The 17,573-nt window shown below is 35.4% G+C and overlaps 2 protein-coding genes across 3 annotated transcripts; one reads left to right on the top strand and one right to left on the bottom strand.

Moving 5' to 3' along the window:
• The first annotated feature begins 13,577 nt into the window (after positions 1–13,577).
• On the top strand, positions 13,578–16,517 carry LOC119638299 (trypsin eta-like). The gene has a single exon (XM_038035034.1). It carries the CDS (start codon positions 13,637–13,639, stop codon positions 14,459–14,461), a length of 825 nt encoding a protein of 274 aa, XP_037890962.1. The 5' UTR covers positions 13,578–13,636; the 3' UTR covers positions 14,462–16,517.
• Positions 16,518–16,561: 44 nt separating this feature from the next.
• Positions 16,562–17,566, bottom strand: LOC119638300 (trypsin eta). Of its 2 annotated transcripts, XM_038035036.1 has the most exons (2): positions 17,279–17,396; positions 16,564–17,210 (listed from the first exon to the last, which is right to left on the bottom strand). In XM_038035036.1, exons 1-2 carry the CDS (start codon positions 17,304–17,306, stop codon positions 16,690–16,692), a joined length of 549 nt encoding a protein of 182 aa, XP_037890964.1. In that variant the 5' UTR covers positions 17,307–17,396; the 3' UTR covers positions 16,564–16,689. The 2 variants fall into 2 exon arrangements, with proteins under 2 accessions (XP_037890963.1, XP_037890964.1); XM_038035035.1 differs by having other exon boundaries at positions 16,562–17,566.
• Positions 17,567–17,573: the final 7 nt, after the last annotated feature.

A 17,573-nucleotide genomic window follows, 5' to 3' on the forward strand; every position in this document is an offset into this window, starting at 1 on the left:
AGGCGGTCAACGGAGTTTTGGATAATGAATTCAAATTGATGAAACGTAAAGGCGTTGTCCCTTGTGGTTATCTAGACTCTATTAATAACCCGAAAAAATTGCCACCTCGCTCATACTTTTTCAATAAATTAACCGACGTTAATGTGTATGTATTACACCTGATTATGAACATGCCGAGAAAGTGTGGAACACATTTAAATATAAAATCCTCGGAGATTATTTAAAATGGATGAAAATGGATATTTTGCTATTATGTGAAGTCTTTCAAATTTTTCGAAAAGTATATAAAACTATTTATAATTTAGATCCTTGGCAATATAATACTATACTTGGTTTGTTTTGGGATGCAATGTTGAAGACAACAGAAATAAATTTAGCATTGTTGACAGACATTGATATATAGAATTTGATTGTACGAGGTGTAAGGGGAGGCATTTTTCAATGTTGCAAAAAATTTCAATAGCTAGTAGTGAATACGTAAGCGACTGTGATTCTAATGAAGAATCCAATTATCTAATTTACTTTGATGTAAACAATATATTTGCTTATGCTGCGTCACAGCATTTTCCCTATAAAAATTTTATATGAGATAATGGAAAAATAATGAAGGAATTTATTGGTTTATGATCGAAAATGTATTCTCTAAAAACTGATAAAGACGAAAAAGAGACTCAGAAAGTTAAAGGTGTAAAACAATTTACTAGATCTAGATTCTCTTTTAATGACTTTAAAAGACGTTTATTTGAAAAAAAATTGTATTATGATTCTATGTATGTTTTTCGATTAAAGATACATCAATTCTATACGCAACATATCAGTAATTTAACCTTAAGTTATTTAGATGATGAACCCCGAAACGAACATGCATCGCGGACAACAAATCCAGTGCGCACAAATGAATTTCGACAGCGAGATCCATTTAAAAAAAAACTGTCATGCGACAACCAAGTCTACAACAGTACTCAATTACAACAAGTGCGAAAACTTCCTCCGGTAGAAATGTCTCAGGTTACAAATCACCCAAGTTTACAAACCCACTGCATCTCAACTGTGTAATCAATGCTACTGATAAATATCGCAGCTTACCATTTTTACGGAGGCCTCATAGCGTCCCCGGCAGGGTAGCTACTTGCCCCGTATTCGCTTATATACTCTTTCAGACTATCATAAAGCATTGCACATCGAGTCAGATCATCGATCTGAAAGAGTTCGAGTCCGTGCCGGCTCACGAGATCAGAAAGAAACTCCAAGGTAAAAATATTAATCCGAGTAGAAAGTAAACTTCACAGCCACGGTCGAGTCAACAAATTGATAGCGATCAACGCAAATAAAGAAGTTTTGGTGACGAAAAAAGAAAGTGCAGACATTTGGTTAAACAGTTTAAAGTTTGGACGGAATTTATATACTCCCAAAATAATGAATTTCGAAATTAGTAATACAAATGAAATTGAAACGTTGTTCCGAATGGAAAAAGAAAGCAATTTATTAAACAAAACTAATCGGTCGTGTTGTATATTTTCTTTTCTTTTTGTTCATATGGTGGTTTAATTATCGTGCCAAAATACCAGTGCTTAAGAAAAAAAAAGAGGAAGGAAAGTTGAGTCTAAATTTATTTTGAAAATAAGGATAATAAGAGCGAGTGACCTGCATTATCGTGTATCGTGCACTCAGAAAAAATTGCCAATTGAGCTAATATGAGTAAACAGACGTTTCGTTATATTCATTGTTAGTGTTCATGTTGCAATTAAATTAGCAAACTCCATTTAAATAAACTAAATTAAAATAGAGAGAATAGTACGAAACAAGCATTTTAAATCTAATTTCGTTATATTATATATAATTCAATAAATTTGTTTAATTTTTGGATGTAAACATAAAAAATATGCAATGGTATAGTTTTTTGTTATACTGAGAGAAAAGTAAATTAGAAGGGTCTTCGGACAATATAATTTTTTACGAGTGCCTTAATACTGCCGAAGGCAGACATTGGCAGGGTGGGTTGAGATAAGCCCAGGACCAAGGTGACCATTTGATTAGTTACATAAATGCGGTGTCCCTGCGGGTAATTAATAAAACGCATGCATGTGGAATTTCTTTGGTGCAACCGTCCTAGCAGTGTTCTCGAGAGAAACTACACATCTCATGAACTCATCTATGGTTCGTACGCACGTCCCATAGGCCATTCCTCTTCCAGTGGATACCGACTTAATACTACATTGTATAATGAAAGGTGCTGTCCAAAAGTGAATACTACTACATAAAAGTAAATCTGATAAACACACACACGCACTCCATTTTACAGCTATCCTAATCCAACAAATCCGCAACATGCGGAATACCACTTTCACATCGTAAAGGAGCGTTTTTCGTTGAAACGGCTGAATTCTACGTATAGTCCATCTAGAAATTTTGCCAGATAGGCTTAAAAATTACAGCAATAGGAGTTTCAAATTCAGTAACGTCGTGCGATAAACAATATAAGGGCTGACACCCTGTCACGACAAGCTGTAGATGAATATAATCGTATTGTAACGTACGTCACGCTAATCAGAGGTTGAAAGTGGCTAAGCAAGAAGATGCAGTAGGATGCAGCAAGAAAGGTTGTAAATAAGGTTTGTAGCCTTTACTGTTGGCCAGGGAAATATCGCGAAATGCATCGGTAATTGTGTCATATGTCAACAATATAAATCTCTACGGCGGAAAGTCGCCGAAGAATTGTTAACCGCCATGCCGAAATAACCACAAATCAGTGTCTGCTCCGACTTTATTGACCCATTGCCGCAAACCAAAATGAGAAATACATTGCTGGTTGTTTTTATGAGCAAGTTTTCGAAGTGGGTAGAACTTGTGTATTCCCCTACGCCGAGCTACACCCGAATGGCTAATTCAGACATTCCGTGAGGCAATACTCAGCGAGTTTAAACTACCAAAATAAATTGCTACCGACAACCAGTAATCTAGTAAACTTTTGCAGTACTACCTATAAGACATCGGAGTACACACCGTTAGACTGCTCTATATAGACTACGCGAAAACTCGGCAGAACGAATTAATTGCACCATGAAGACAGTTATCACATGAACCCTGCCGTGTATGACTCTACGGGATATGCACCAACGTATATCATAAAAAGAAGACAACCAAGATTGTTGCATTTTTTCTCTGATCAGGTCACTATCCACACGAGAGTTACGAGCAAATCTCCACAAGGAAAAGGAAAAACGATACCAAATTATTTGCAAAATAAGTAGATCAACTTGGAACAATTGTCACAAAACCAGCGAATTTATTTTAATGTTCGCCGGCGTAGGTGGAAGTTGAGGTTGTGACCTGATATTGGTTCGTCGCCATCCATCGTCTAAGCCAAAAGATACATTTGCCACCAATTGACTACACGGGCCTTACATGTACTTTGAGTCTCCTACTATAATTGATTTGGAAGACACTGTGACTAGGAATTTGCGAAAGGAAAAAAGTCTTGTTATATTTTGTACTAATCGTCTCTTTTTATAGATTTTTCCGACCTAGATGACATGGAAGATTGCAAACGCAGTATTCTGGAAGAGGCCGTGGTGAACGGGCACCAGAAAACAATACTACTTCCGGTGGTTCTAATTACTCCCCTACTAGGGGGCTTACCGGGTTAATCACTTAACCTGAGAAGACGATCACCCGATGATAATCCGAGTTTGAATTCAGAGAAGAGCACATTCCCGCGACAAATGATAAGGGAAAATGAACATCCCATTCTACTGCGTTGGAAAGATCTCATGCCCGCGACTCACCAAACTGACAAATAGCTCCGATGATGGCGAAATCACCGAAAGATCCACCTACGCGGTGCCTCATACCAACGGTGGGGTTGTCTGTCAGGGAGGGAAAGGTCCTAGCCCAGATATTGAAAACCCTTTTAGGGACTACCAAGGGGACGATATGCACAAACCCGGAATGCCACAGCACCGTGAGATGCACATTTCTCAAAGAAACGGCCTTAGCCGCAATCAAAGCAAACTTCCACTATACCAAAGTATGTTAATACGCTAGAAAGGTCGAGAAGTCCTTTTCAAGCACCAGACGATTTTCCACGTCGAGGTCAAGTCATGAAGGCGTACAGAACCTGTTTACAAAATTTCCGCTCAGTGAATTTTCGGAGAGTGTATAGTGCGCGGCTTAAGTTGCGCAAGGTGGCATGCTGTGAACGCATCGACCCCGCCCCGTACAGCTAGTGATTTTTCGCAACAGTCGACGTCATCGATTGATCTCGAGCAAAAACCTCGTGTAGTCCGCTATGTCGCACACAAATGAGCCCGTATGCCCTGCAAGTCCATTTCGTCCACGAATGGTAAATCAGAAGCACCCTTTAATAAGCCCTAGATGCGGGAACTTGGTACCCAGCGAGATATTGGCCGACAGCAGCCCCATCTGCTTCAATGAATATGGATATGTGGGAGGCATATTGGGTTGATCTTAGAAGGCCAGTGGTGTTTCAATCCTATTAGAAGGCTTGGGCGATCAGGGATTCTGCGATAGGCATCGGAGAAATAGGCGCCACCGCCGTCGGACACATTTTTCCATAGCGAACAAACGGGGGAGCAACAGGGGATAGTCCCATGACCACCGTTCATCTGTCACATCTAATTGCAATATCATAACAGTCTGCATTCAATTATAAACCTTCGTCATTCCTTTATATTTTGCAAGGTTGCCAATGGCGACCTTCAAGAGGAAGTTCTTTTTGGAAGTTCGTCGCTGACAGGTGGACAAGCGAGAGACGCCTGATTGACTTAGTTTAACGCCGGTCGAAGCCTAGTAAACACAATGTGGGCAGTGTCAGGATTTTTGTTACGACTAGTACTGTGTGTTACATATAAAAGCTATCTTACAATGTGATACTTCAATTAGTTAATTGGTTGATTAATACTCCATCAATAATTCACGAAATATCAGAGTATAAGAGTATATTTTTGATTTCTTAAAGCAAAATATAAATTTTCTGTATGAGAAACACGAACAAAATGTTCAGTAAATCGTTCTTCAAGAACTTGAATAAAATCCTGTAAGAAGGCCCTCGGATCTAACGAGCTACCCTAAAAACAAGGACACATAACCTCTAACTAGTTGGCGCCCTGAAGTTACCATAAGTAGACCGGAGATTGCACTTACCTAAACCTGGCAATTGGAACATGATTATCTGCGATGTGATATAGCAACTTTTGCATACCTCTGCATAATAAAAGAAACTGTATACGCTAAAAATATGGCTTTGAAAGTCGAAACTGTAGGTGGACGCATTGTCATTGATAAGGCAGCTAGTTCATAAGTAATGAGCGAGTTTCGGTGTTTATCTTACAGATACTCCGTAGGGGAATGTACGTGCCATGACGTTTAATATGGCAGATGGACGTGCGGAACTTACTTCCCGGATGGGCTGGTTTTATGCCAAGGGCCACTCCATACCCCGCCCTACCTATACTCTCCATCGGCTCATGGTTTTATATGGGAGATGCTTTTGTCCAACGACCGCTTTAATCTGTCCTCCTTTAAAAAAAAGATTAAATTAATAGGTTCTTTTGTTTAAATTAATGTATTAATAAAAAGATTTTTGGTAAAAGCTAAAAAAAAAATTTTCGTTACATCGTTGGCAGTTCCACCGAAGTTCTATTTTGTTTTGGTCCTCCTTAAACCTTACTTTTTAGAAAACTTGACTTGATTTTTATAAACTAATTGGGTAGCTGAAATAAATGTTACAGCAATCGAAAACGACTTTGGTGCTCTAGCACAAAAATGTAGCGTTTATAAAACTACGCTGCATGATTTTTTTTATTTTGGTAAGCCTGGTTCTGATGTCGTATCGTGATGTTGCTTGTGGATTTACTCCACCGCCTCCTTCAAATCTGTCATTGAATATACAGAAAATGTTATTTGCGCCTACATTTAACAATTTGCTGGACTTAAGATTGGGAACAAGGATGCTGCGCTTGCCCCAAGCTTAAATGCACGAGCACCTGCGAAGGCAGTTGATCTTTCGGTGCTATTAGAGAAGTCGGTTCGACACTCAAAAAACTGATTAACAATTTATTATACCTGACACCTGGCTCAAGCCGGGTGGTAATGATTGTGAAGTGCTATGTTCCAATTTTCAAAATTTTAGATTTGTTCGAGCGGCCAAAATTGTTGGGTGAGTATTAATTGCGGTAAATAATTGCTTATCTTCGTCTGTTTTCTGCCCTATTGTAGCCACATTCATCGAGTTGTTGAATATTATATACTTTGCCGTAGTTATATTGTTCGTTTTGTGATGCTGTTAGTGGGTTAGATCTATTGCAACTTAATTGCATTTTAACGTTGGACTTAGTGTACTCTTGGGATAGGAATTTATTGTTATCATGCAGTGATCGCTTTGTGTCATCTGACGATAGTCATCACCTGCCGCAGTTGCTTTAAATTAAAAAAGTCATTTAAATTAAAAAGGTAATTTTCTAAAACAAGTTGTAATCAACTTAGATATTTTTTTTCTGGTGTTACTTGGAACTTTGATTATGAAAACATAGATGTCACCTTGCATGTTATTTGCAACCATCTCTTGTCAGCTGTTTCGACTAACGTCTATCCATTCTGCTTTACTAAGTATTTAAGAATGGTACGCAACAAAAGAGCAGGCTGTTTAAGAAATTCAAATGTAGTGGCTTGTTTAGCAACTTCACGTTATACTGTAGTATTAGACCTAAAAGTATCGTGCTATGCTAATTTTATTCAATCCATGAGCGATAAGTTTCTCCGTGATCCTAAACACTTCTTTACATTTGTAAATTCTAAACGCAAAGTACGAGGATGTCTTTCTGTTAATTGACCTTTTTGTTGATTTTTTCGATTAAATTTACCATTTATCAAAAATTCTGTTTGATAACTATCCTTATTCTACAAGTACATTTAACATTTGCATCGTTGTAAAGTTTGAAAGACTCCAATCTTCCTGATCCGGATGGAGATCCGTCTATTAATCTTCGATATTGCTCTGATCTGCTAGGCTTTGCTCTAATATAAATTTTGAATTACTGTTTGGAAAAAAGGTTACTTCACATCGGTCTGGAAAAATTGTTTTAGTTTAGCACTTTACCCGGGGCTATTCTCTAGCCTGCCATACCTAACGGTAGAAAAGAAATTTTTTTTATCTCGATTATAATTAAATTTGTTTCCATAGAAATTCTTCAACGTTGAAAAGAAACAAATCTATTTAATTATACATAAAAAATGTATCTAAAAGCGGAATATATGTAATATGAAATATATATAATATGAGTTTACTAACTTACGTTATCATACAAAAATATTGAGTGCAGACAAACTGAACCTCATACAATGATGTTTAAATGCAGCTTTATGTGAAGATGGTTGGGCTGCCAATTTTGAAAATGGTGATCACGTTAACTTAATGAATTATTTTATACGCTTGTTCCCACGTGAATTTTTCTACAGTATCGAGGTAAGCAGATGACTGCTCTTAGACATCTTTTTGTTGTTTTTGTTTTCTATTTCTAAGAAATAATCATGCACATCTCTCAAGAGAAAAAATACAATTGGAAATATCAACACAACAAAATGTTTTTACTAGAATTCTGCAGGTATGCAATAATTTACAATATCTTTGAATTTCTCAGAGTCGCTTGTACTCGTTTTATTTATTTTATAAACTGATTCACGTATTTAGCATTAAACTACAATTCACATTACTTGTTTCATTAAACTGCTTGTTTAATACACCCTTCCTTATATTTATTTTACAAATATAGTTCATATGATACGACCGCCGGTCCTTCTTTTTCTGATGAAATTTCTAAAATCATCATTTCGGAGATTGTACGTTGTTATGTTTATGGCAGTCGATTGCAGCAAATTTTTCAAATGTAATATTTATATCAAAATAAATCCAATATAGAATATCATAAATTTGATTATAAGTAATTCGCTTTACAAATTTCTTCCCATGCTGAGCAAGATCTCCTCTTGGGTGTATCAAAATATGGTCTAAAGAATTTAATAACCACTACGTTCACGTAAACATCTTTAGTTAGGCCACCACCGTATGAACACAGACTTAAAGCCATACTTTTATTCGCTTTAGAAAAAACACAGGATATGTTGGATGTAACGTTTTTCTCTAAATTAATAAATGTGAGGTTCATTCACCTACGTTATTAGAATATATTGACATTAGCATTCATAGTAGGCCCTCAAAACAGTTAACTTTCTTAAAGCTGCCGCATGTCGAACTAAATATGAATTGTTTAATCCGTTTCGGGGTTTAATGAGTATTACCACTTACTCGACTTCTCGGTTATGTCCTTTAACATGCTTCAAAAGATTATATTACATTACAATCATTACAATTTTTCCAAACTTTTTTGTGAAAAATTCTGTTTTATCTAACATTGAACAATATGCATTGATTTTAATATTAAATACGTCTAAAATTTAAGCTTTATTGCATGTGCATGAGTACTTGTAGTATTGTATAGATTATAAATACTTTTACTTTTCTTTCATTTATTGTATTTAGTTGTAAGTTAGCATATTGTTGCATATTGCATACATCCTTAGTTTTTATACTAATTTTATTTTTATATTGTTTGATTCATGTTTTATTACAATTAAGCTTTTTTTATATTTTAATTACATTTTCAATCCATATTGTGTTAAGTTCAACGCACTTCTGTAGAACTTCATTCTTTTATTTATGCATGTAGATTTTGCGGTTTTTTAGTTACATAGTGTTACTGACAATACACAATAAGATCGATGGTTTGAAAAAATGCAAAACCATATATATGAAGTGTGTCGCCATTTATGCCGATTTTTAGCGATTCTTTAGTTTCAAATTTTGCTTATGTTGCGTTTTTTGACATATTTCAATTGGCGCATATATGTAAATCTGGCCGAAATAATCATCGCTAGATAGCGAAAACGGTTATATGCAATTAGCTGTATAATTCTATTTTGATTTAACTTAATTTTAATTTTTATTATTCAATAAAATTTGTATTCTTTATCAGATGGTTGTTTTTCTTTGAGCTGTCCGTATTCCAAATTATTGTTCAATTTGGCGTAGTTGGAGATTACGACCAATTTTTAACTAAGCTATACTTAAGTGTTTTTTATTATGTGCAATATATTATAAATGTCACTTGAACGCACTGTTTATATGTCTTTAGATATAATTTAATTTTTATGCATCAAACAGTTTCTATATACGTATCATATGTATTGTGGGGACTAATTTTGCCCAAAACCTGGTGCTAGGGTAGCTCAGCGACTCCAGGATTTTGCTCACAAGAAATTTCTTCAAAGTATTCTTCTTAGAGAAATAGATTTCAGGGTTTCTTCTTTACACCTTATATTTTATACTTCTTTTCACACTATGGCTTTTCTTAGGAAAACCTTTTTTTTTTAACATCTTATATTTTACATTTCTCAAGGTATTGTTTTCTTAGGACAATATACTTCTTTTACATTTTGTATTTTAAATTTCTTTTATGTATTGCTTTCTTAGGACAACATTCTTCTTTTACATTTTATATGATACTGTATCCAAGCACGTCCACTCTTTCGCTCACTTCGCGACCAAGTTTTTTACTTCCTTTATTCTAACTTAACTAAACTCGATTTAACCTCGGCTTAGGCTAACTATTATAATTCCTCTTTACCTAATCCTAACTTACCCTAACACAGGTTAGGGGGAAGGGCACGGAGAACCTGTAAGGCCAAAACGAGGGACGACAAACAATTTCAGATTTATGCTCGTTGGAAAGGTGACATTTCGCAGTAAAAAAAATTCTTTTGCTGTTTTTTGTTTGGTGCATTCAGTTGTGAGTTACAGCGTGTTAAAAATGGAAGTGAACAAAGAGAAAATTCGGTACATTTTAAAGTTTTTCTTTGACAAAGGCGAAAATGCAAGCCAGGCGGCTAAAATTGTGAATGGTGTTTATGGTTCCGATACTGTAACAGCCAATTATGTGCAATTTTGGTTTCGTAGATTCCGCTCAGGAATTTTTGATGTTAAAGATGCACCTCGCACAGGTAGGCCGGTCATCGAAAATGTCGATAAAATCGGAGAAATGATCGAAGTTGACCGGCATGTTAGCAGTCGTAACATTGCCCAGGAGCTAAAAATCGACCATAAAACAGTTTTAAACCATTTACACAAAGCTGGATTCAAAAAGAAGCTCGATGTTTGGGTGCCACACCAATTAACAGAAAAAAACATGATGGATCGAATTTCCATCTGCGAAGCCTTGGTCAAACGGAATGAGATAGACCCATTTCTTAAACGGATGGTGACTGGAGATGAGAAATGGATCACATACGATAACCCTGTGCGAAAACGATCGTGGTCAAAGAGCGGTGAAGCACCTCAAACGGCCAGGAAGGTTTTGCTATGCATTTGGTGGGACTGGAAGGGGATTATTTATTATGAGTTGCTTCCATATGGCCAAACGCTAAATTCTGATCTCTACTGTCAACAACTGGACCGTTTGAATATAGCGATTGACCAGAAACGGTCAGAATTGGCCAACAGGAGAGTTGTCGTGTTCCACCAGGACAACGCTAGGCCACACACATCTACAGTGACTCGCCAGAAACTTCGGGAGCTTGGTTGGGAAGTTTTAATGCATCCGCCATACAGTCCGGACTTGGCACCAAGCGATTATCATCTTTTTCTTGCATTGCAAAATTTCTTTAATGATAAAAAATTGGAATCTAGGGAGGATTGTGAAAATCGACTACTAGAGTTTTTTCAAATAGAGACCAGGACGTCTATGAGAAAGGCATTTTGAAGTTACCTTTAAAATGGCAACAAATCGTACAACAAAACGGTGCATATTTGACCCAAATCGGACAATCCGAAGCATGTTAAATAAAGTCCTGAAGTTCATATAAAAATAATGGATTTCTTTTTCCCCAAACTAATATATATATATGCTTGTCTGGCTGCCGTAATAGAAACGAAAAACAGTCTGTACCGTGCATTGCTTTTACAGCTGCCAATATCAACGCTGTACTATTATGATGCCTATGGGCATGTTCGAGCCTGCAAAAACAGTATACAGTAAAAGCTTCTTATTCGCTTCTGAATATGGAATGGTAATTTATATGAGATTATAGGGGATACGTTCCTAGGTGATAAAATAAAAAAAATCAAATATATAAAAAAATCAATTTAATTGAAGTTTTTGAACATTTTGATTAATTATCTTAAGGCTTAGGCAATGGTTTGAAGAATTTCGTAAGTTTCTTTTGCTTGGCAGTTTTTAAAAGCTCCTTCAATTCAGACTAATACGCAGCAGTCGCATTAGCAATTTTCCTCTCAAAAATAAGACTTCGTTCCATAGACGGATCAATGTTCATAAAGAAATCGCCAAGCTCATTTGCCAATCTTAAATCGTCACTAAGACTTTTCAAATTAAATGTCACGTTTCCAGTGCTTGTTGAAGCGTCTTCTTCAATGGGCGGTGAATTTAACATTTCCTCCAAGTCGGCTTCAGTCAAATATTCATCTTGCGATTCAAGCAATTCCTGAATGTCACTTGAATCTATCTGTTCGAACCCATTTCGTCCTATTCCATTCGCGATTTCGGCTATGTTTGCAGTCAAAGTTTGAACTTGGACAGATTCTTCGTCATTTTCCGCAGTCAAAGCAGGCCACAGTTTTTTCTAGCATGACTTTAATGTGTGTGGCTTCAGTTCTTCCAATGATTTTTTTATGTCTACGATGTATTTTGCTACGTCAAATTTCTTCCTGCATTTCATAACATTCATGTCAGGATTACATTCCATATTATTCCTTGGCCCATAGTTTGAAGCAAAGCCGTCGTGTTGGGAGGTAAAAATGTCACTTTGGTTTGTTTGCATAGTTTCAACTTCGCGAGGATGACCTGGTGCATTGTTCAAAACTAGAAGTGCTTTAAAGTCTAAATTCTGCTTTTTTAAATAAGTTTCAGCTTCAGAAACAAAACAATTCACAAAAAATCTGCGAATAAAGAAATTTATAGTCGCGAATATGGGAATTATGTCGCATTTTGTTAATCCGCGAATAGTGAAACCGCGAATAAGGAGCTTTTACTGTACTTACAAAAATAACAAGCGAACTTAGTGCATAGGTTAGCAATTGTCTGTAACTTAAGTAATTATGTCGGTTTGTAAATAGGTTTTTAACATTGTATATGTTTTCCTTACTAAATAAAAAACGGTTACGTATATATTATGTAATGTAGGTATAATTAATTTATTTCCCAAGGGAAAAATTATTTAAATATTGTATAAATGCCTAATAAAATTCTGATATTACTGTCAGTCAGTTGGAAATTATCGTGTCGTTTGTTTTTGTTAGTTTCCTTCAAGTTCCAAGTGCTTGAAAAGAAGGATAGGAAGAGTGAGAAAGTTAATGTCAATCCAAATTTGGATTATTCACAATTTACTTTTGTCAATACTTTCGACTGCTCAACTTAAATATTGTTTTTTTACTCACCCTCCATTCCACAAATATTATATTTATGTACATTTTTACCACCATATTACTAGTACCTAATTTTATAGCTTCATTTTTAATTCGTTAACCTGCTTAGGCGGTCAGTCTTTACTTTTATTATTAGGCCTTTTTGTGGTATGAATTTTTGTGTCCGTTATATGAGAGGGGTTTCAAAAATTGCCCCATTCAAAGCTTTCATTCAAATTTAGAATGCCGAAATACTATTATTTAACCACTTTTGCCGAGAAATTTTCAAAATTACGACTCTTTTCCATGTACCAACTTTTCAAAATAGGGCGATATATGGGGAGTGGTCGAAAAAGTGGACTGATCTGAACCATTTTCTATAGAGTGAAGCTTGAAAGCAAATTTACATAGACAGAAATTACACGGACAGACAGCCTTAGACAATTCAGATTATAATTCTTAATCGATCGGTATAACAAATGGCAGGTCTATCTTAAGCCCTTATATGTTATATGTTTCCGCACTAACTTAATATACCTTTTACCACAAGTGGTGTAGGGTTTAATTGTTTTACTTATCTTTCACAAATTTATAATTGTTTGTTTTGGTTTAGTTATTTGTAAAAGGAACAATTTTGCTTAGAATTTTTGTTGAGTTTTTTTTAAACAACTGACTCTAACACTAAAAAGCAATACTGAGAAACGGTAGCAAATATAATGAAAAATATCCTGAAAAGCCAAAAAGTCAAATTTTTCATATATAATTACCTTCTTGGTCTTAGTCAAGTTAAGAGCATACAATCCGATGAAATAGATTACCATGCCCTACTTAAAATTTTATATAATTTATATCGTTAGTGAGAATGATTATAATTATGCATTGCAAAATGTGTTGAAAAAAAAAAGCTAGGAACATTCTACTCATGGGAAATATTAATTCTATTAACATTTCTAAGTTGTTGTTTTCAGGTGGTTGTAATTATCAACCTGTACATGTAACAATTGCATTTATAGCAATCTAAAAGACTGATATCAATTATTGATAACGTGAATATTTTGTACCACTGCAAGGATAAACATCAGGTTACATTGACTGAGTAATCAGTTATTAGTTGCTTTTCTATTTTTGCCATTAATACTTCAAAAAATGTACCTGGTGAAAATTTGTTTCTCGTTTTTACAACTATTTGTTACCGCGAGGTGGATTTTAGCTGACTTTGGAACTTATATTATAGGAGGTGATGAGGTAGATATAGCGAAGCATCCTTATTTGGTTTCGCTACGCTATCGTCATGAGGCACAGGAGCCTTATCGGCACAAATGTGCTGGTGTTATTTATTCGGAGAGAATTGTTATAACGGCTGCTCAATGTCTTGTTGATTTAGGTCACGGCGACAATATTATAGTTCTAGCGGCATCTAATTATCGTACCGGATTTGATGGTATACTTTATCCGGCTTTAAAATGGTTTTTTCATGCTGACTACTCGTCTCTGTCAGTCGATTACGACATTGGATTTATTATAATCCGCAGTTCTTTTGAATTCCAAAAAAATCAACTAAGTCCAGTCTCCATAATGAGTTACCGACCCGGGAGTGGCAAAATAGCCTCTGTAGCTGGTTGGGGTTATCGTGAAGAATTTGGTCCCTCCTCGCGATATTTGAAAGAAGTTGAAGTACCAATAGTAAGTACAACGGAATGCACTCAATCATACGGGGAAGGTGAAATCACAGAACGTATGATTTGTGCTGGTTTGGTTAACGGTGGCAAAGATGCATGCCAAGGGGATACCGGTGGACCTTTGATTATAAATAATCAACTTGTTGGTTTGGTATCATGGGGACGCGGTTGCGGTCGACCTGGCTTTCCGACGGTGTATGCCTTTGTTGCTAGTCTAAAAGACTGGTTGGATGATGCTATTGCCAGCGTCACAGAAGATGTAAATAAAAAGCTTTCAACAGAAGTAAAGTAAAAACAAGCTTATGAAAACTGGAATATTCTTTAATTTTCACGTCAATCTTAGTACTTTTATCTTTATTATTAATACAAATTTACTAGTTATCACTTTGGCCGTATGTCATTTAATTTTTGGAACTCGTTTTGGCTTAGCACAATCATTATTTTGAATTACTCAGTCAGATATGTCTAAAGCAATATGAATACACAAGGAAAATTTGAAGAATAAAAAAGTATTTTCAAAATGAACATTTAACTTCGGAGCTTGAGCTTAGCTGAGAAATTATTGCAATTAAGGTGAGGACGGTTAAGACCAGCTTATGGAGAAAATCTATGGCATATAAAATTTCGTTTGTGGCAACACTAAAATTTTGTTGACAGAGATCACTTCAGATTCACATGTACTATATATGAGTATATCTTTACAAAACTGCTACCAAAGTATTTGCCAGAATCACTCCGTACGTTCCATGCAAAAGTACTCCAGATCGACTTATTGCGCATTCCAAGCACAAAAATATAGAGATAAAGCAATATGACTAATGCGTTCCTAAAATAGTTGCGTTTTACAAAAAGGTAAATGTGGGGTTGATATTTTCGATTGAAAAATATATAATATGTGAAACTTCAAACCAAATATCTTTTTTTTTTTTGCTTCATACAAATACTTTTATTCTATATAAACAGATAACAGTGTCGCCTTTTGTTCTACTAGCTCCTCACGTGATAATTTCAGCTGTTGGTTACAACTCCATATTTCTGTTCGTATTTCGAAAGTTTCAATGTATTGATATATACTGAAATATGTACTGTAAATATTTCTTCACAAATGATCCTCGCAATTTTTTACCCGCGCCTGTTATTAAATTTTTACTTTCTAGACCCTGATGATTTAAAATCTTGTTTTAGCGATCTTCATAATATTTTACCCATAATTTTCGATACGTCGCTGTCGAGCTGCGTGTTTCTTTCGTCTTAAAAAACTGTTTTACACTTTCATATAAAATAAACGAAAAAAAAACGTTGTATTGATAAGTGCACACGTATTGTTGACTTTGGATCTTTATTCAAGTTCTTGAAAATTATCGCTAAGCAAAATGGCATTAATTCAATAATACCTGCTTATTAACAGCATCTTATAAAAGGCGGCCTTCTAAGAGTCTCCTTAAATTTTTCTCCGAAAATTTTAGTGGATTTGCTGAAGGTCTTCAAACGGATATTATCTACATGGACCGTAGCACAACACGTAGAGAAATAAGCTGAGATTTGGTTTTCCTTAAATTAACGAAATTAGAATTTTCTTCGAACTCATGATGAATTTTTCAACTGTTTGATATTCACATTCCCGGTGCCTCAAGGCAGATATCTTACTCCTGTTTTCTTTGCTATTTATTAGTGGTCTTCTATTAGCAATAGGAGCCTCCGCTTTATTATTGCAATCAGGGGGTGATCAAAAAACTACATTAATTAAGTTACCATAATGGTTGGCTATGAATCTGTTTAGACTTATGGTCAATGCAGAAAAAACGTTTCTGTTTTACTCCACATAACTTCGGCTGGAATTTCCTTTTGTTTTTACTTTTGTGTGAGCATAGACTACAAATTACTATCTTCATACAAGCATAAACTTTTTTTTTGCCAACGTTGAAGATTAATTTTTCTTCCTTTTTAATGTATTTGTAGATCTATGTACGATTTTTTGTTTTTCGCTCCCTACTATTTCCCACTGCTCCTTTCATTTTCTTTCTTATTTTGCTTTTAAGTCTTGTTTGATATCACAATATTTACTTTTGCTACTATCGCTGATGTCAATATTATCTATCTACATCATTTTTAACATCTGAACTATTTCTTTTACACTCTTACTTACAATAATATCTTTATAATCATTTACAAAATACAACGGGAAGCGGTAAAGAAAGTAAGAATTAATTGAGGGTCTACGAAATTCGTGTCCGTGGGATCATTCGGGAATGTTACAATATATCACTAAATAACTTTTACAAAAATTACCCAAGATTTTACACTAATTAAATTATTGCTTGCTTCAAAATTATATATTTCAAAATTATATATTATATATTACATATAAAATTATATATATATATGTATATATGTATATATATATATATATTGAATATATATATAGATATATATATATATATTATTCACATGCAAAGTAACGTGTCGTTACGTTGCGCAGTTTGCCATAGGAATTGACCTCAGTGTTAAAATATATGCCCTTTAACTATTTTTTTGAATATTATGCTCCAACCAATTATGTAAATAAGCTACATTAGCATAAACACCGGGATAACCAGGTCTGCCACAACCACGATTCCATGAAACGACGCCTGCCAACTTGTTTCCACTAACCAAGGGCCCACCGGAATCGTGATTACATGCATCTTTTCCTCCACCGAGCACGCCAGCGCACAACATATTTGCCTGTATACTACCAATACCGTAAGCTGAAGAACATTCTACCGGATCACTAATTTTAAGGTCGGCTTTCCGTAATTTGCGGGAAGTACTCCCGCTTGCTGAAGTAAATCCCCAACCAATCACCGTAACTGGGGAACCAAGTGCCAATTCTTCAGAAGCCAACAGTAAAGTAGCTATAGTGACATTATTTATTGGTAATGGAGTTGATAGAAATATCAAGGCTATATCATTAGCCATAGTTTGCACGTCAAAATTTTCATGAAATATAATTTTTTCAACACGCGATACTACACCATCTCCACCATCGCTATTATCAGACCCTGCAACAACGATCAGGTCATTCGCTTCTCTTTTATAAACACAATGGGATGCAGTAATGATTACCCACTCATTATAAATGCTGCCGCCACATTCATGTAAATAGGGATAACTATCGAAATGTTTAAGCCGTAATGATACCTGATGAGGATAATTGGTTATAGTCACGACGTCACCGTCTATAACGCGCCCAAACAGATAACTTAATGAAGCGAGCGACGGAATGATAATAAACAAAATTAAAAACGCAATAAGCCCGGGCATTTTGGCAATTTTTCTACGACTACAAGAACGAACATTAAGAAAGTTATAAATGATAAGCAAGATAGGAACGCGTTACTAGCTTCGACAAGACATGTCATTTT

The sequence above is a fragment of the Glossina fuscipes genome, unplaced genomic scaffold (genome assembly GCF_014805625.2).
Source record: "Glossina fuscipes isolate IAEA_lab_2018 unplaced genomic scaffold, Yale_Gfus_2 87, whole genome shotgun sequence".
Classification (NCBI taxonomy): domain Eukaryota; kingdom Metazoa; phylum Arthropoda; class Insecta; order Diptera; family Glossinidae; genus Glossina; species Glossina fuscipes.

Excerpts from the sequence above, each read along its gene's own strand:
- LOC119638299 (XM_038035034.1), top strand. The coding sequence starts at position 13,637 with ATGTACCTGGTGAAAATTTGTTTCTCGTTTTTACAACTATTTGTTACC.
- LOC119638300 (XM_038035035.1), bottom strand. The coding sequence starts at position 17,472 with ATGCCCGGGCTTATTGCGTTTTTAATTTTGTTTATTATCATTCCGTCG.